The sequence below is a fragment of the Balaenoptera acutorostrata genome, chromosome 10 (assembly GCF_949987535.1).
Source record: "Balaenoptera acutorostrata chromosome 10, mBalAcu1.1, whole genome shotgun sequence".
NCBI lineage: Eukaryota > Metazoa > Chordata > Mammalia > Artiodactyla > Balaenopteridae > Balaenoptera > Balaenoptera acutorostrata.
Genome location: NC_080073.1, coordinates 33699260 through 33715162, shown reverse-complemented (window position 1 = coordinate 33715162; position 15903 = coordinate 33699260). Strand labels below are relative to the sequence as shown.

Here is a 15903-nt window from a genome sequence, read left to right as displayed (position 1 = left end):
ACACCATTTTCAAAACAGAACAGAAAGACAATTTAACTTTTATCATAACTGTGGGCTGGCACTAGCTGTAGTATACTCTGCAAATCTCTTCAAATAAGCGAAGGGTTGGGTGTGAGTAACAACAGATTCTCAAAGAAGTTGGCCAAAGCCTCCTGCAGGTTCAAATTAAGGTCCTAGGGATATTGGCTTAACCCAAAGATCAAGTCAAACACTGCATTTCAATTTTCACAATCCCTTGGTTCCCAAATTCCATGACTGGAAAACAAAAGAGTTTGGCCGTTCTTGACCAGCGGCTTGGCTTCAGGCTATAGTTCTCAATTGCTTTGCTCCTGAAGAGCTGAGTGGCCTCCCCTCTACATCTCACTCTCTAGGCAAGATTGCCAGAGCCGGCCCTTTCTCCGCCCCCAAACACGCATGTGTGTGTCTCCCCCGCCCCGCCCCTCACACACACACACACACACACACACACACACACACACACACACACACACACACTCACTCTTCTTCCCAGGTGCTCGGTCTGCCTCCTGCCCAACAGTCAAAATGAGAATCTAGCAAGACAACCATTATGTTGAGAAAATAAAGAAAATATTTTGACCGCTCTCACTTTATAGGGCACCAGAACAGGGGTAGGAAAGGGAGAGGAAAAAGGAAGAAGAGGAGAGAGGAACATGAGGAAAAGGAAAGGAAAGGAGGAAAAGGAAAGGAAAGGAGGAAGAGAGAAAAAAGAAGAAAGAGGAGATTGGGTGGAAGAGAAGGCAGGGGTGGATAAGGTAGGGGAAAGGAGGAAGAGGTAGCTAGCAAGAGTCAAATTTTCATCAGCATTCATTCATTCCTTTATCAAACTTTTATTAAGTACTTTCCAGGGACCAAGAACATCCAAAGCCCTCCCCACCTCCATGCTATGCCTTGTCCTGTAAGTCTTCAGTGACTTGGAGCCTTCTGTTATGATGCCCTCTGTCACTGAGGCTGCAGATCTTGATGTTTCCCCTCTACATCCTCAGGGTTGAGGCTTCCCCTGATAACAGCTACAGTATATTTTACCTTCACAAAGAAGATACTACAGGGAGGCAGAGAAACCCTACCAGTTGGGATTTTCCCTGAGTCCTGCCCTTCGCAGTTCTGGCAGACAGCTGGCATCTGGGCCACAGTCTATTTCCCATTGATGCCCCTGCTCTGGAATACATTCTCCCACGTATGGTCCTCATTTTTCTTCCATCCTTTTTTCTCTAAATGACCACTGCAAGAAGTGGTTCCTAGGAAAAGAACTAACTACCCAGTGGGCTGTGATGAAAAAAAGAACAAATGGAAAGGAAGGACAAAGGTAGAAAGTAAAAGGGGCATCAATTTATAGGGCTGGCTGGAGGACTGGCCAATTTCATACTCTTAATTTATAATTTATAATTTATAGTTGGACAAACTGAGGACCAGAGCGATCCAAAGGAACCTGCGCTTGGAATGAAAGAAGGACCACAACTGCCCCCTTTGACTTGCCATACTTTAGGAGGTTGGAAGGCCTGTACGTTTCTCTTTCCCTTTTTTAATGGTTGATCTTCCCTAGCCCCAATGGAGCTGCCGCTGTGAAGATGGAGATAACATGAAGTATGGTGCTTGGAATAATTTAGACTCTACAATTCATAAGCATTTAGATTATTTAACTGCTGATTATGATTATTTAAGCTGAAAGATTATACACTCTAGCTCAGAAAATGTTTGTATTTCCATTAAAAACCACCAGGCCAAGGGACCCATTTGACTGACAGTTTTCACTATTAAACCTACATATGCAGTGCATGTTTTTGGCCAGAAGACAGTGTCTCCCCTTGCTTTGTTTTAAGATAAGGAAGCTGAGTTCAAAGGCCTCCTCCAACTAGCTCTCTTCCTGCCCCTTCCCTCCCATCATCACCCCAGCCCGCTGTCCTGTTTCACCAATGCGAGTTGGAAGAAGCACCTGTTTGCCAACTGCCTTTTATTTAATCAAAACTGGTCCCACCATTACAAGACATAAAATTCTTACAACAACATCCTGAGTTTTTCACTAGGAGACAGTGTGATGCAATCTGTCAGCGGTTAAAATCATAGAATGTAGTGTCAAAAAGATTTTGAGTTCCAGGCATCTGAGCCTCAGTTTCTGCATCTACACAGTGGAGGTAATAATACTCCCCATCTCACAGGAGGTGACATACTCAGCCCCTGCCTGACATGTAATAAGCACCTAAGAGTTGTTCACCGGTAATATTAATCCCACTGGCCGAAGTCTGCATGCAGTAAATCGTACATATGCCTGGGCTAGTTTAATTCTCTGAAGACATTTTAATCAAAGATAGTACAATCCTTAGGGCAGGGAGAGTGAAGGGTTCTTGATTCTACCTGACATGAAACTTAACCACTGATTCTTTCTCTGTAATAGTTTGTGAGACACATCTCTGCTTGGCTCATATATTTCACATCTAAAGAGTTTTATGAAAAATAAATGCAATGTACAAAAGTACAGGAAAATTCGGTTGTGGTCCTATTAGAGAGGACAGTGTCTTAAACCAAGCAGTCATTTTTGGCTTTTGGCAAAAGTTCCTACATTCAAATAGAGTTCCTTAAGAGAAGAAACAAAGAAGATTCCAGCATCTCCTAAATATTATTCATGTTCCAGATCACTTATTTAGCAGATTTACTGGTAGAATTCCACATTGAAAGGAATTGTGGAGATCATCCCTCTGTCCCCTCCCTGGGGATGGGAATTCTCTCTATAGCACCCAGAGCAGGTGATATCCCCCTCCCCCCAGGATTTGCTGACATACCTCAGGAACAATCTCAAAAGGCTACAGAATTCTGACCGGTACAAAGCACTGAAGGAAGGCCTTCCTCCTCTTAAAGGATGATTGTGCTCTAGCACAATCATCTGAGGCAGCATAACTCAAGTCCATTTCTTTTCTCTCATGTCACCCCTTTAATAGCTGAAGGGAGAATCTGACTCTTGGTCTTCTCTAGACTAACACCCCTCACCCATCAGCTATCCCAACCATGATGAGATTTTTCAGGTATCTCCAAACCTGTTCACCCACCACATGACTCTCCCATAGTTTACCAACACTGTTACCCAGAAATGAACTCAGATATATACTGGACATGCATGCATACAAGTATATATCTGTTAGGAATACTATCTCTAAAAGTATAGTTGCAAAGTTATTTTTAAATGCTCAGTGAGATAACATACCAGTTGACACTTTTTTTTTATACTTAGTTTACTTCAGCAGACTGCTAGTTGCCCCCAATGCCCCACCACCCCTTTCCTTCCTTGGGTTCCCTAAGTGTTAGCTGGACATAGAGCCACCCAGCTACAGTCTGCATTGCCTGCCTTCTTGCATCTAAGTGTGACCATGTGACAAACAATTTCTGTTCACTTAGAACAGTGCTTAGATCGGTGCCTAAGGCGTAGAACAGTCCTTGCAAGCAATGAATGCTCAACAGCTATTTATCGAATAAACTGTTAAATGACTCAGATGTTAGTGGATGGTATGTGCAACTTAAAGGGCAGGGAGGTTCCCTTCTCCTTTCTCCTGTCTGCTTTCTGGAATGTGGATGGAACGGTTGGAGCTGAGGCAAAAACCTTGTATCACGAGATGGACACCTCTCATGTACAGAGAATAGCAAAGCACCAAGGCAGAAGGAGTGTGGGTCCCTGGTGACTATGCAGCTACTTGTATGAGCTTCTGGAATGTGGGGTTTTCTGTTCCTCGCATTGAAGCTAATTAGACCATTCCACTACTCTAAAGTTATTTTCTTTGTAGTTAAGTTTTGCTTACCCACTTCATGTACAGCAAGCCTTTTCTCTTCCACTAAAGGCCCTAAGCCACTAACTTCAGGGCTACAAGAGAGAAACAGAAATTTTGAGTGGTAAGCTACTGTCCATCACGTGACTACCTGCAGCTCAGACCACAATTGCTGTTTAATGAGCAGTCCTTCTCTCTGCCACCCGTCCTCAATCACTGCAGGTAACTTAGAAAGCTGCGACAAGCTTCACTAGTGTTTTCGCTGACTCAATTTCCTTTTAGAACTTAGCAGGAGGTAAATAAGAACAGACAGACTGGGACATTCTAGGACACATTAACATAGTATTTAATATATATTTTAAATTGTGCAGGCCAAGGTTTTTCTAAACAAACCATTCATTGATTAGAGAAGGAATTGCACTGTAGCCCCCTCCCTATAAAAAACTGTTGAAAGCATGAGGTCAATTGGAATTTGAAGATGGGATCAGTGTATGTTAATTATAGTCAGTTTACCTAACATATTAATATGTCACACATTATACATATATGACTTTTACAGCTTATAAATCACTTTCTCGTAAATGCATAATTTCATTCAATCTCCATAACATCTCTTGCAACTGAGTTTATCAATTTTAAGTAACAGTTGCCCTCAAAACTCCTCTCCCAGGCTCCATTTATCCTGTTCAAATTACCAGGCACTTAGGATTCCTTCCTAAAGAAATGTGATTTGTCTTTTCTCATGTTGGCATGCAGTAAAGAATAAATTGATTTTATCATTTTCTGCACCATGCCTCTCCTTTGAAGGGTACTTACCTAATGAGTGGCTCTCTCAAAAGAGATCCTAGATCAAAGAGGCCAACAGGATAATGCCTTGGAATAAGCCGGGGTCTTACCTCACTGTAAACTTCCTAAAATAGCCCAGTGTATACAAAGGCTTTTGAGGCTATCTAGAGAAGATGTCTAAAATGCAACAATACCCAGTAAATTAAGATGGATATCACAATGTCATCAGATGAGATAAAGTACAGAGGTCCCCTTAAAATCTTTACATAAGTATGAGAAATCACCTCAAAAAGTCTAAAACACGCACTTCAAATTACGTAACTTTTAACCAGCTCTCAAAACCCTTATTCATTCAGTGTTTAATACTAAATGGAACATATCAGTTAGCCTGCCTGTCTGCCTGTTAAATTACTATGCTAGTTTAAATCGTCTGAGCAAATGCACACAGATAGATTTTAAGTACGGTATCTCATGGCCTTCAATTCCTTTTAGCTACAGATATCAAATTCACCTGCCGCAAATTAAATAATTGAGCTTTGGTTACTGGAATGTAAGCTCATTAACCGGCATTAATAAAACCAAACATATAGAATGATGTTCTTAATATTATTTTGATAAAATCCCTTTAAGTAGAAGCAAGTGTAACAAAGACAAACCATTATGAAATGTTTTAGTAAGAGGTTTTAGATTTTTTTTAAGTAAAAGCATAATCTTATACACAAGGGAAGGAGAATATTATGTTCTCCTATGAAAATGTATGGCTGGGAACTGTTAGTTCCTTCCGGTGTGGGAATAATGACTGGCAGTTAGAATACAAAGCAATGAAGATCAAACTGGAAAAGGGCGTACTGGGGGGAAGAATGCTACGCAAGACAGAGTCAAAGGCTCTCCTTTGGGCTCAGTTCCTAAAAGGGTTCTCAGACTATAGGGAGTGACAAGGCATGTCCCTTTTTACCCCAAATAACCATGACGGTCCTTACCTATGGAAGCAGATTTCTAAGTGGGATTCCAAACTTCTTTGGTTCCACAAGAAGCTACTTTATTCATCTACCTATTCATTTATTTACTTATTTATTTGTTCATTCATTTCCTTCTCTCATTTTACTAAAATGCAAGCTTGATACTGACAGCCATTTTTGTTTTTCCACCTAGAACAGTACCTACCACATAGTTGGTGCTCAAGGAATATTTATAAATTTTTGAACTAATTCATCCTTTCATTTCTCAAATGCAGGATTTATAAAATATGGAAGTACAATCTAATTTTGTTAAATAATAGAGAGCATTTGTAAAGGTATATACCAAAATGCTATCAGCATCCATCTCTGCATGGTAGGATCGAGGTGGTTTTGTTTTTAAGTTTTGCTTCTCTGTTTCTTTTTTCTTTTTTTCCCTAAAATGCACACTTTTACCCCAACAAATATCTAAAAGGCTGGCTGTCCTGTGGATGGGGCTCAGGTGAAATCTATGTAGCTCTGAAACAAAAACCAAGACAAGTGGGAAGACTCCATGGAAAGCCATTTCAGTTCCATCTAAGGACAAATGAGCTACCTGCATGAGCCATGGAACACGAACCACCACCTTATGAGCCCGTGACTTCCAAAGGAAGTGGTCTTCACCAGGGCCTGATGAATTCCTTATTAGTCATTATGTGGACAGGTAGGCTGGAAGGTTGGACCCAGCTGCTTCCCAATACTAAAACTCCGTGCCATTTGATTTTGCAACGAATTTAACATACACCACCTCTTATTTCAAAATCCCCTTTTATGTTTCAAAGCACTTTTACATATGCTGGTTTACATAATTTCAGTTCAGTATTTTAAAAAAAAATCCTGTCCCTATAACAATTCTATAGAGTAGGCAGGGCAAGTATTATTACCTCCACGTTACCAAAGAAAAAACTGAGGCAACCAGAGAGTGATCTCCTTTAACCTTATGGTTGAGTTACAAGACCACATCTTCTTTCTCTTGACTCAAGGCCCCGTCCGTCTTTCCTCTAACACCACAGAGCCTCTCCCTTGCTACCAGGGTTGGGAAACTGGGTAGACTTGCCTAAAGTTGCTTGCACAATGCCTGTCAGTTGAATGAAAACCAACAGCCCTTGGCACAGAGTGACAGCAGATACAGTGATACATCCAGCTGACTGCTCCCACTAACTTACGCTGACTTGGTTAACGCCAAGTAACCAATATGTCAACTCAGCTTAAAAATCAAGATTGACCAAACCATTTGGTTGACTTGAACTGAAGAGGCTGATAAAGCTAATTGGGGTTCTCAGTCAATGTAAGTGTCCTGCACCTGTGTCCCCATAGTCCTGGGAAGAAGCCCACCGGTAAGTGGGGCTTCTGGGCCAGTTAAATAGTGAATGAGGTCCATATTGGGCTTAATGAAGCAGGGCTTTGTTACTTTTACCAAAGGAATTAATAGGAATTTTGTATTTATTTTGCAGTGGCAGCAGATTAATAAGCACTTGGGCAATAACGTGGCAATTCACCAAAAGAGGTCTTAGTTAGGTGCTATCTGAAATCATGAAATTAAGTAGGAAAACATACACATGGAAAAAGTTTATATGTTTTAGAAAAATAAACCCAAATTTTAGATAAATGATACTCTTCACAAAGTATATTAAACAAATGACATATTTTCATTGGCTGATAGCGCCATTTACACACATATATCATTTTCTGTGTGCCAAGCCCTGCTCTGAGTGCCTCTCCTCACAACCACCCCACGAAAGTCATCATAGGAGGAAACTGGAGGGTCAGCGATGTTAAGGTCATTTTCCCCCAAGTCACACAGCCACCAAGTGGAAGCAACAGGATTTCAACCCAGCTCTGATGACTCCCAAACCAGCATGCTTCACCATTACTTGTTCTCTCAAAACGTTGAAAGTATATGCTCTTTTTATAAACAGGAAATAATGAAAGTTTCCTTATAATGGCATAATAAATCACTCCAGGAGCTGTAGAGTTAACTTGGGAACAGCTGCAGAACAACGAGAGAAACGAGGCTGAACTTGACACATAACAACACACAAGGAGGCAGAAGCTGGATAAGTGAAAGAGAAAGAATAAAGGCTGATGGAATCAATGTACTGGTATTATTAATAAGTTATTGATCACATCGATAATGTCCAAATGCTTGAAATACTTTTCTTCCTAAGTACATAATATCCAATCTCCAGCATTCAATCTATTCATTGCTTCAACAAACAATTACTGAGCACCTACCATATGCAGGCACTGTTCTAGGCAGCATAATTACTGCAGTGACTCAGACAAAAGTTCTGGACTTGGTGGAGGTGACATAAGCTCCATGAGAAAATGAGGTAGTAGAAAGGGAGCCTGATTAGATTTTGGTTTTAATCCTGGCCAGATGTCCTTAAGCAAATTACTTGAAATCTCGCTGAGTCTCAGTTCCCTCACCTCTAAACTGAGGATAATAATATCTGTTTTTATTATATCATCTTTTATTAGGAAAAATGAGAGTTTATAAGTGGAAATAAAACTACTTATTCTTTGGTCTTGGAGAAACTGAGGTAGTTGACGAGGAATAAAAGTTTTGTCCTCGTTATTAAATCCTTCAAAATATTTCATTCCATATTTTCCATGATCTAAGCTTCCTGGGTTTAATGTTAACCATGTGTAAGACTTGCAGGGTCAGGATAAGGTTATTCTTCCATACCTAGCCACCAATTTCAAAGTCTATGTTACAGGCTTAAGATGCCATAATTCTGTACATTTCCCCTTACTATGGAAGGAGGTTGGATTTAAATTATATTTTAGTGATTATTTCATTTTAAAACTTACAGAGGGAGATGCTGCTTCTTGCCTATTTTTTCAGAAACAGATCCACAGCAATTGATTACCTCTAAAATCTTTGAGTAATTACCTTTACTATGTTCCTCCATGGTGATATTGTTTCATTGTAAGAACGAACTAAAAGCTAGGTGAAGACAGGTGTGTCACAGGCCTACAGGAACGACCACTGCCCGACAAGCAGCCGTACCTTATTGATTAAATCAAAGACATTTGTTCCAGTCTCCCCCCAGCCCTTACCTAGGGGGGCAGGGGGATTTCCAAGCCTGTTTTTATCGGCCCAGCAAATCAGAGTCCTGCTTTCTAAACAAAGAGGTGCCAAACTTGAGACTCTATGAACGCCAACACAAGCCAAGCATTATACACAAGTGAAAAGAATATAATTAGCAAAGTTATAGTCACAATTAGGAAATACCTCCTCAGAAAAGTTTCCACTTAACTCTGAGCAGGACTTAAATTACCATTGTGCTTAACAAGGCCTCTGTCCCTTGGCCAACTCAGACCTTTTCGACAGATCTAAGAATATTAGTGCCGTCCACAAAACACAGAGGCACAAAACCTAATGTTGGATTCTTTGTTTTGAATAACAGATGTGAGATATGTGCAAATTGGGACATGGAAGCTATAATTCAAAAAAATAAGAAGTGTAGTCATGGAAATAACTAGTCAAGTGTTAGCTAAATTATTCTTTCTCCAAGCTTTCTTCCTCTTCTCTAGCCTTCCCTTTCTCATCCCTAAAGAGAAGTTAGAAAAGAGAGAGTAGGAAAGCAAAAATGGGTACTCACTTCATCTCCAGGATCTCCTCCAGCTGTTTTCTCCTCTCTATCCGGAGGTTGGCCAAGTGTGCTTCTTTTTCAGCCAGAGACTGCTGCGTGGAGGCAAGGCGAGCCTTGGTGGCGTCCAGTTCCTGTCTGGTCTTCTCCAGTGCATTCATCAGTTCCTCTATCTGTAAAGCACGTGGAACGCAGTGTGTTATTTCTCCTCCATTCAAGCACAAGGCATTTCGTGCTAGCCTATGTTCTGACAATACACACAAAGGAATCAAAGCCATCCTTGAACTGGGCATTGTATCTTGGCATCCACTCTTTCTTTGTCACTAGTTAAAAATAAATATTTCAAACACGAGAAATGTCCAAATTTCTCAAGGTCCTCATTCAATTGGATTATCCACTAACTTTTATAGAAACTATTTAATATATTTATTAGAAGTGGAGGGTGAGTGGCTTGACCCAATTTCAACCTGTTTGGCAAAGATCTCAGATACTGCCTCACTTCAGTTAGCTGAAGGCAACACTCAAAACGCATTTTGCCCGGCACAATATACTTCTGTGTGTAGGCCCCAGAGTATTCTGACAGGAAGTTATTCTATGTGTTTCAAATTCATTCATGTTTTAACCTATCAAAGCCTTGTTTGGCAAAAGCGATTTGGTGTCCAATGGGCCTCAGGGGCCTCCCTCTCACCTCACCTCCCTGTTTCACATTCAGGAAGCAAGGTTTGGCCAAAGGTAAACAGAATTCCAGCCACAAAAGGTTCAAGTTTGGTTTGCCCCTGAAGTTTGAGAGGGTTCTAAACTTGAAATAAATGACATGTAACTTTTATAGGGTGCTAATACACCATAGAAATAAGCCAGACTATCAAATATCCAGGGTTTTCAGCCAGGTCCCAAAAAATTGGACCAGGGAGCCCCAAGGCAAGGCCTTATCCTCCCCAAACCACTGGAGGCTTTTAAAAGCCAACACACAACAAAGAGGGCTGATGTTTATGGTTTTGTTCCAGAGACTTCCGTGGAGCAAGCTGGTGAAATGCCATCTCTTGCACAGATGCATGCTGCATCTACCCTGCTGATTTAAAACCACGGTTTCAGGAAGTTTCTAGGTTCCAGGGTTGATGTTTGGGTCACCCCTTCCAGCTGAACTTGGCAGAATGGGATCATCTATCACCAAAGTCAACAGACGCCCTTCAAAACGTGTCAATGATATGTTAAGTTCCAATTCATAAAGACTTTCTACACAATTTCTGCAGTTTTACATGGAATGTATTCAGAATAAGCATTATAGTTCATATCCAAGGTAAATTACAGGATTTTAAGATTCAGAAAACCCTCCATTTTGCCGTGATAGAAAGAGGAAACTTGATGGCCATGTAATGTAAATAAAAGCCAAAACCAAAAACAGTTTAAAAAGCAAGAAACATAAACGATAACCTATGAAAGTCACAGAATTACACATGTTTAATTGTAGGATAAATAGCATTATTCTTTAACTTCAGAAATATACAAAATTTAAAAATTAAAAAGCAATTAAACTTTTTAGTTTCTCATATAAGTTCATAGAATATCATAAATATAACTAGAAGCGATACTTGATGAGGCTGAAGCAGAGGTGGTTTTTCATTTTCTTTTATTTTGTCTTCTTTTTTCCCCTATTGTTGATATACTCAATAGCAGTGTTTAAAAAAAAATATCAGTATTACGGTCATTCCAAGTGCCAACTCAGATACAGTTTGCCTGACCCTCCATATGGGATGGCCTGTGTCCTCATGACCCCGTTTCCTTCCATAAATTGTTCTTTATCCCAAATGTACTGTTTATCTCAGAGAAGAGGGAGAGTGTCGAGGATTCTCACCTGCTGAATCTTTCTCATTAACTGAACTGACCTGCTTGCAATCTACAGACACAGTATGCTACTCAGCTGGGTTTCCAAGTTCTTAGTTCACCTGCCACCTGACTGCTTAGGGCAGGCACTAACTAGTTTTATATTAACCCAACTTTAACAATTACACCTTAGAGTAATGACTTGCAGGCTGCCCTGGTCATTTCAGCAATAATCACATGGAGAAAACCTGGACACCTGAGAGACGTAATCCAGACTTTTCTGACTGCTGGAGATGCTTTTGGCTTCCAACGTCAATAATTCTTAGTTTGAGGTGAGGCTGCTATTTTCAACACCTTGGAAGCAGAGTCTCAAAATAGCTTCCCAGGCCAAGGCCTTTCACTCCTCCTAATTCACCTGACCACTGAGGACTGCACACTGGACCACCTGGGGCACTGGCCTCAGACACACTGTTCTAGTCTTCGCACAGCCACTGTTTCTACCTGTAACTTTGTGCAAATAAGCACTTGATTCTTGCGTCTCAGTTTCCCAGATGATGCCCATGGTACCTCCTGTGTTAAATGTTCTAGAGTTCTGCAAACTGTTTCCTTTGCTACCCAAACAGGAGCATTAAAAAGCAAGAAATGTTTTCCCTGCTGTGGTAGTCATTAGGGTGTTTCACAATATTCTAGTTCTCCCCCTTACAGGCACATGGTAGGACAACACCTCCCCTCTCCCTTTAAGTTGGGTGAGGGTTTGGCCAAGAAGATCATTGTCATTTCCAGGTAGAAGCATTTAAGTACTAGCAGTCAACCCCAACCTTCCCTTTTCCCTGCCATGATGAGCACAGAAGCATGTTTCAGATGATGTCTCCTTCAGCCTGAGTCCCTGAGTGACCACAATGAAGCCCAAGGCCAACCCACATCACATAAGCAAGGTATGCACCGTTGTTGTACTACACCAAGAGATAAGGGGCCGTTACCCCCAGCTTGACTTGGGCTGTCTTGACTGATGAATTGTCACACTTCTTACCAAGTGCTCTATAACACCTGCCTCCATCTCCCCCCCACCAGTCCCCTCTCATCAAGAGGAAGTGCTTCTTATTCTTGCTATCCCATGGAAACTCTACCTTTGCAGGCCACTGGTACCTTCCTTCTTGCCATATGTCTTTTCTTAATGTGTAGTCTGCACAGCTAAACAGTTCCCCAACTTCTTCCCCTCATTTGAAGTAACATTTTAGCTGGCTATGTATATGAAACTTGTGCCTTAGAAACTACCAGATTTGAATCATGTCTCCATCACTCACTGTATGACTGACACAAGTTCCTTCAACTCTTTTAGCTTCAGTTTCTTTATCTGGAAACAGGAAATTATGTTGCTTATTCTATTAGATGTTTATGGATAGTAAGTGAGATGATGTAACCTATACATCATTTATTCTAATTGATATCAATAAAATAACACTTTTTCTTATAATAAGGTACACTCGTACAGAATCTAAAAGATACAGATATGAAAATTTTAAATGTTTCTTTTTATTTAGGTTAAATGACATTCTTTTTCGCTAAGATCACCCAAAATCCCACCACATGGAGATAAACACTCTAAACAGTTTGTTTTAATTTCCCCATCTCTCTCTATTTGTGTGTATGTATAATTGAGATGCTATATATAATTTTCTAAATAGTTTTCAATAAATGTATCATTAGAAAGTTCTCCTTCTCATTAAATAGTCTCTCTGAAACATGGTTTAATGGGTGAGTGGGGATGTATCCATTCCCCATTTTCCTAAAAGCCAACCCTTCCTTTGGGCTCTCGGAAGCTCTCCTAAATTGGTAATCTATCTCCCCTGTTTCTTTTGCAAATTCTTCACCTTCCTGCAGTCCATAACTAGACCTTTCCCCTTATGACTCTGTCCCAGAGACATTTTCCTCATCCATGTGGCTCCTCAGGAGGAGGATTGAGATCTGTCTCCACAGCTCTCAACTCTGATACTTTTCCAACCTTTGTCTCCTTTTATTCACTTAACATCTTTCACATATACTGAACCACCCATTGATTACTTCCGTTTGGATGTCATAATATCACTTTAAATTCACAGTGATCCACGCACACATATCTAAACCCAAATCCCTACCACCCATCCCAGCCCTCCCAATCTGCCACTCCCTAACACATTGGTAGCCCTGACCTTTTCTCAGTCACTCATGTTTAAGATCTCAGAACCACATTTGTCTCTTCCCGCTTTTATTTTCTATCCATCATCAAGTCTTATAGCTCTGTTTTGGAAATACTTCTTGGACCCATCATCCCTTTCTACCATTATTTTTGATGCTTCAGGCTTGGATCCCTTCCCCTCCCACATTTCTGATAGGATTGAAAATAAGTGGGTGTGTTTGTGTGTATTCCTAGCCTTTGTCTCTACCCCTACCATAAATAAGGACATGGCTTTGCCTGATCAGCTTCTCCCCTACCAGAGTTATCTCTCAGCCAGTTCTGTGCCTGGATTTTAGGAAATGGGTAGCAGAGTGAACCTGTAAAACTGAGTGCAAAGGTATAATACTTTTAAGGGCAGGCTACAATGATTTATATAATAAAAAAGAAAGAGATACAAGTGAGAAAAGAAAGAGGAATAATGAGCCTGGAGATGGGGGACACAGAGGTTTTGTTTTGTTTTAAGGGCAGAATAAGATAATTGAGAAGGAAGAGAAAAAGGGAAGGGGAAAAAAGTTGCTAGGAGTTATTCCTGGGGTCCCTTCAATGTTTTCCGAAGATACAAATTGAAGGTTAGACTTCCCTCTTGATTTTTTTCAGCTGTTTTGACTGTGTGTCTCAATGTGACTTTGAACTGGGCCCTGTGAATCTGGGATTCAAAGACGTCTCACAGGATTTACTGTTACAACTCATCTCCCTACTGTCAGGAAAATATGCCTAAACCATCAATATTTTGTCAAAAATATCACTGGCCTGGTTCCAGCATCTCAAGGGGCTCCTGAGATGCCCAAAGTAGTTGTCTTCAGACTGTGTTCCCTAGTGCACCAGGGGTTCCAAAAAGGCATCTGGGAGCTGATAAACAGATCAGTGGAGGGGGAGGAGCGTGAATCAGCAGAGATCTTCGTCCACTATCTCACATTCAAAGGGAGCTGTTCTACTTTGTTTTATAGATAGCATTCCACTTAAGATTTAATTTGAATTTTTAAAATTTTAAGTATTTTGAAATACTGAGAATGGTTAAAATCATGGATTATGAAACCAGACTGTACTAATAATACCCACTTTACCACTTTTTAATTATAGAGCCTTGGGAAAGTGTCTGAGTTTCCTCATCTATAACAATGGTATGTCTCATAAGCGTTACTGGAAGTATTAAATGAAGCAATGAAAGTAAAGCTCTTAGTGCAGGGACTGGCAAATATGAAAACACTTAGTACATTCTTAACATAAGAGATAAGCACAGCATAGTGGTTACAAACAGAACTTAGGAGCTAGCCTACCACTAACTATCTGTGTCCTTCTGAGTCAGTTATAAAAGTTTTCTGAGCCCAGGTTTCTTCCTTGTGATGTGGGAACTTAGCTCAAAGGGGTTTTGTGAAGATTCAATGGGTTAACGTGCGTGATGCCCTAAGAACAATGCCAAGTACTTGGTGCCACAGAAGTGTCAGATCTTGTTAATAAAGTGCCAGTAAGTATTCAACCCATTGTATGTTTGCTTATTACTGAATTCAAGATTTTGTGCTTGGTGTCACCTACCGTCAACCACACATGTACACACACCCCTGGACTGCCCTATACCAACCCCTCCAATTACTGAAATCGCCTCTCCTTTAAGGCTCTGCCACAGGGCCCTGGCCTCCTTCACAGGTACAGTGATTAAATCTGGAGCTCTGAAAACAGGCAGACCTGATTCAAGTTTTGGCTCCACCAACAGGATCTCTGTGACCTTAGGACAGTATTAACCCAATGCTTCCTAAACTCTGTTGCACCTTTGAATCCTTTAGAAAGATTTTAAAAATCCTGATGCCATGGTAACACTCCTACCAACTAAATTAAAATGTTTGAGGGTAGGAGTCAGGCATCAGTATTTAATTAAAGATGCAGATGATTCCAAAGTGATGCCAAAGTGCAACCTTGTCTGGGAACCCTGGACATTGCTGACCTTTCTCTTAGCCTGAAGGTCCTCCTCTATCAAATAGGGAGGAGACAGAAGCTACCACACAGGATTGGCATGAGTATAAAGGGAGATAATACCCATAAAGCATCCAACCCTCTCTGCTAGAAACGCTGGAAGTGTCCAGTGCGTGACAGTTACCACTGTCCCTACTATGGGTTCCTGGCCACATTATTTTCACCCAACCCAAGTGCCTTCAGTTCTTACCATCTGCACCTGACTTTCTCCCACCTAATTAAACACCACTTCACATTTCTGCACAACTATTTCATGTGTGTGCTTAGTTGCTACAACTGGATTGTAATCCCCAGAGGGCAAGGACCACATCTCCGTTCTCTTTGTGGAAGGCCCTTCAGCCCCGACACAGAACCAGTGTCCACACTCAGTAAATACCTGAGGAACGAGAGGAAGGGGAATGCAAAGATGTGATTCTGAAACACCTTCCTTTGACCCACTTAGTGCAATGATGGATAAACTGTAAGTCCAAACTTGATACTTTCCTACCTCGTAAATCAGTGGTCCCCTTGCCATCCTCACCAAATGCCCTTCAAGTTCTTGCTCTCTGTTTGCCTCAGGCACCTTCTCTTTGCTATGCAGACAAGAGGGCTCAGTTACTCAGCTCCTGAATGGATGGAACCCCTATGCTCAGTGCCACCCCATCAGCCACCAAGAGCACCCAGGAACCCGTGAGTTTCGAGGCAGCACAATAAAGATGTCCCAGGCTTTGAGCTGGGGTAGAAGCAAGCAGCTTTTAATCCTGCTCTGCATT

General features: G+C 41.1%; 1 protein-coding gene across 4 annotated transcripts in view; it reads right to left on the bottom strand.

Annotated features, from left to right (window-relative positions):
• Window positions 1-15903, bottom strand: part of ERC2 (ELKS/RAB6-interacting/CAST family member 2) — a 974163-nt gene that overhangs the window by 388286 nt on the left and 569974 nt on the right. For all 4 annotated transcript variants that reach the window (XM_057555674.1, XM_057555676.1, XM_057555675.1 and 1 more), the window contains one exon: window positions 9160-9320. In XM_057555674.1, the coding sequence (XP_057411657.1) occupies window positions 9160-9320 (161 nt within the window). The remainder of the gene's footprint in view (window positions 1-9159; window positions 9321-15903) is intronic.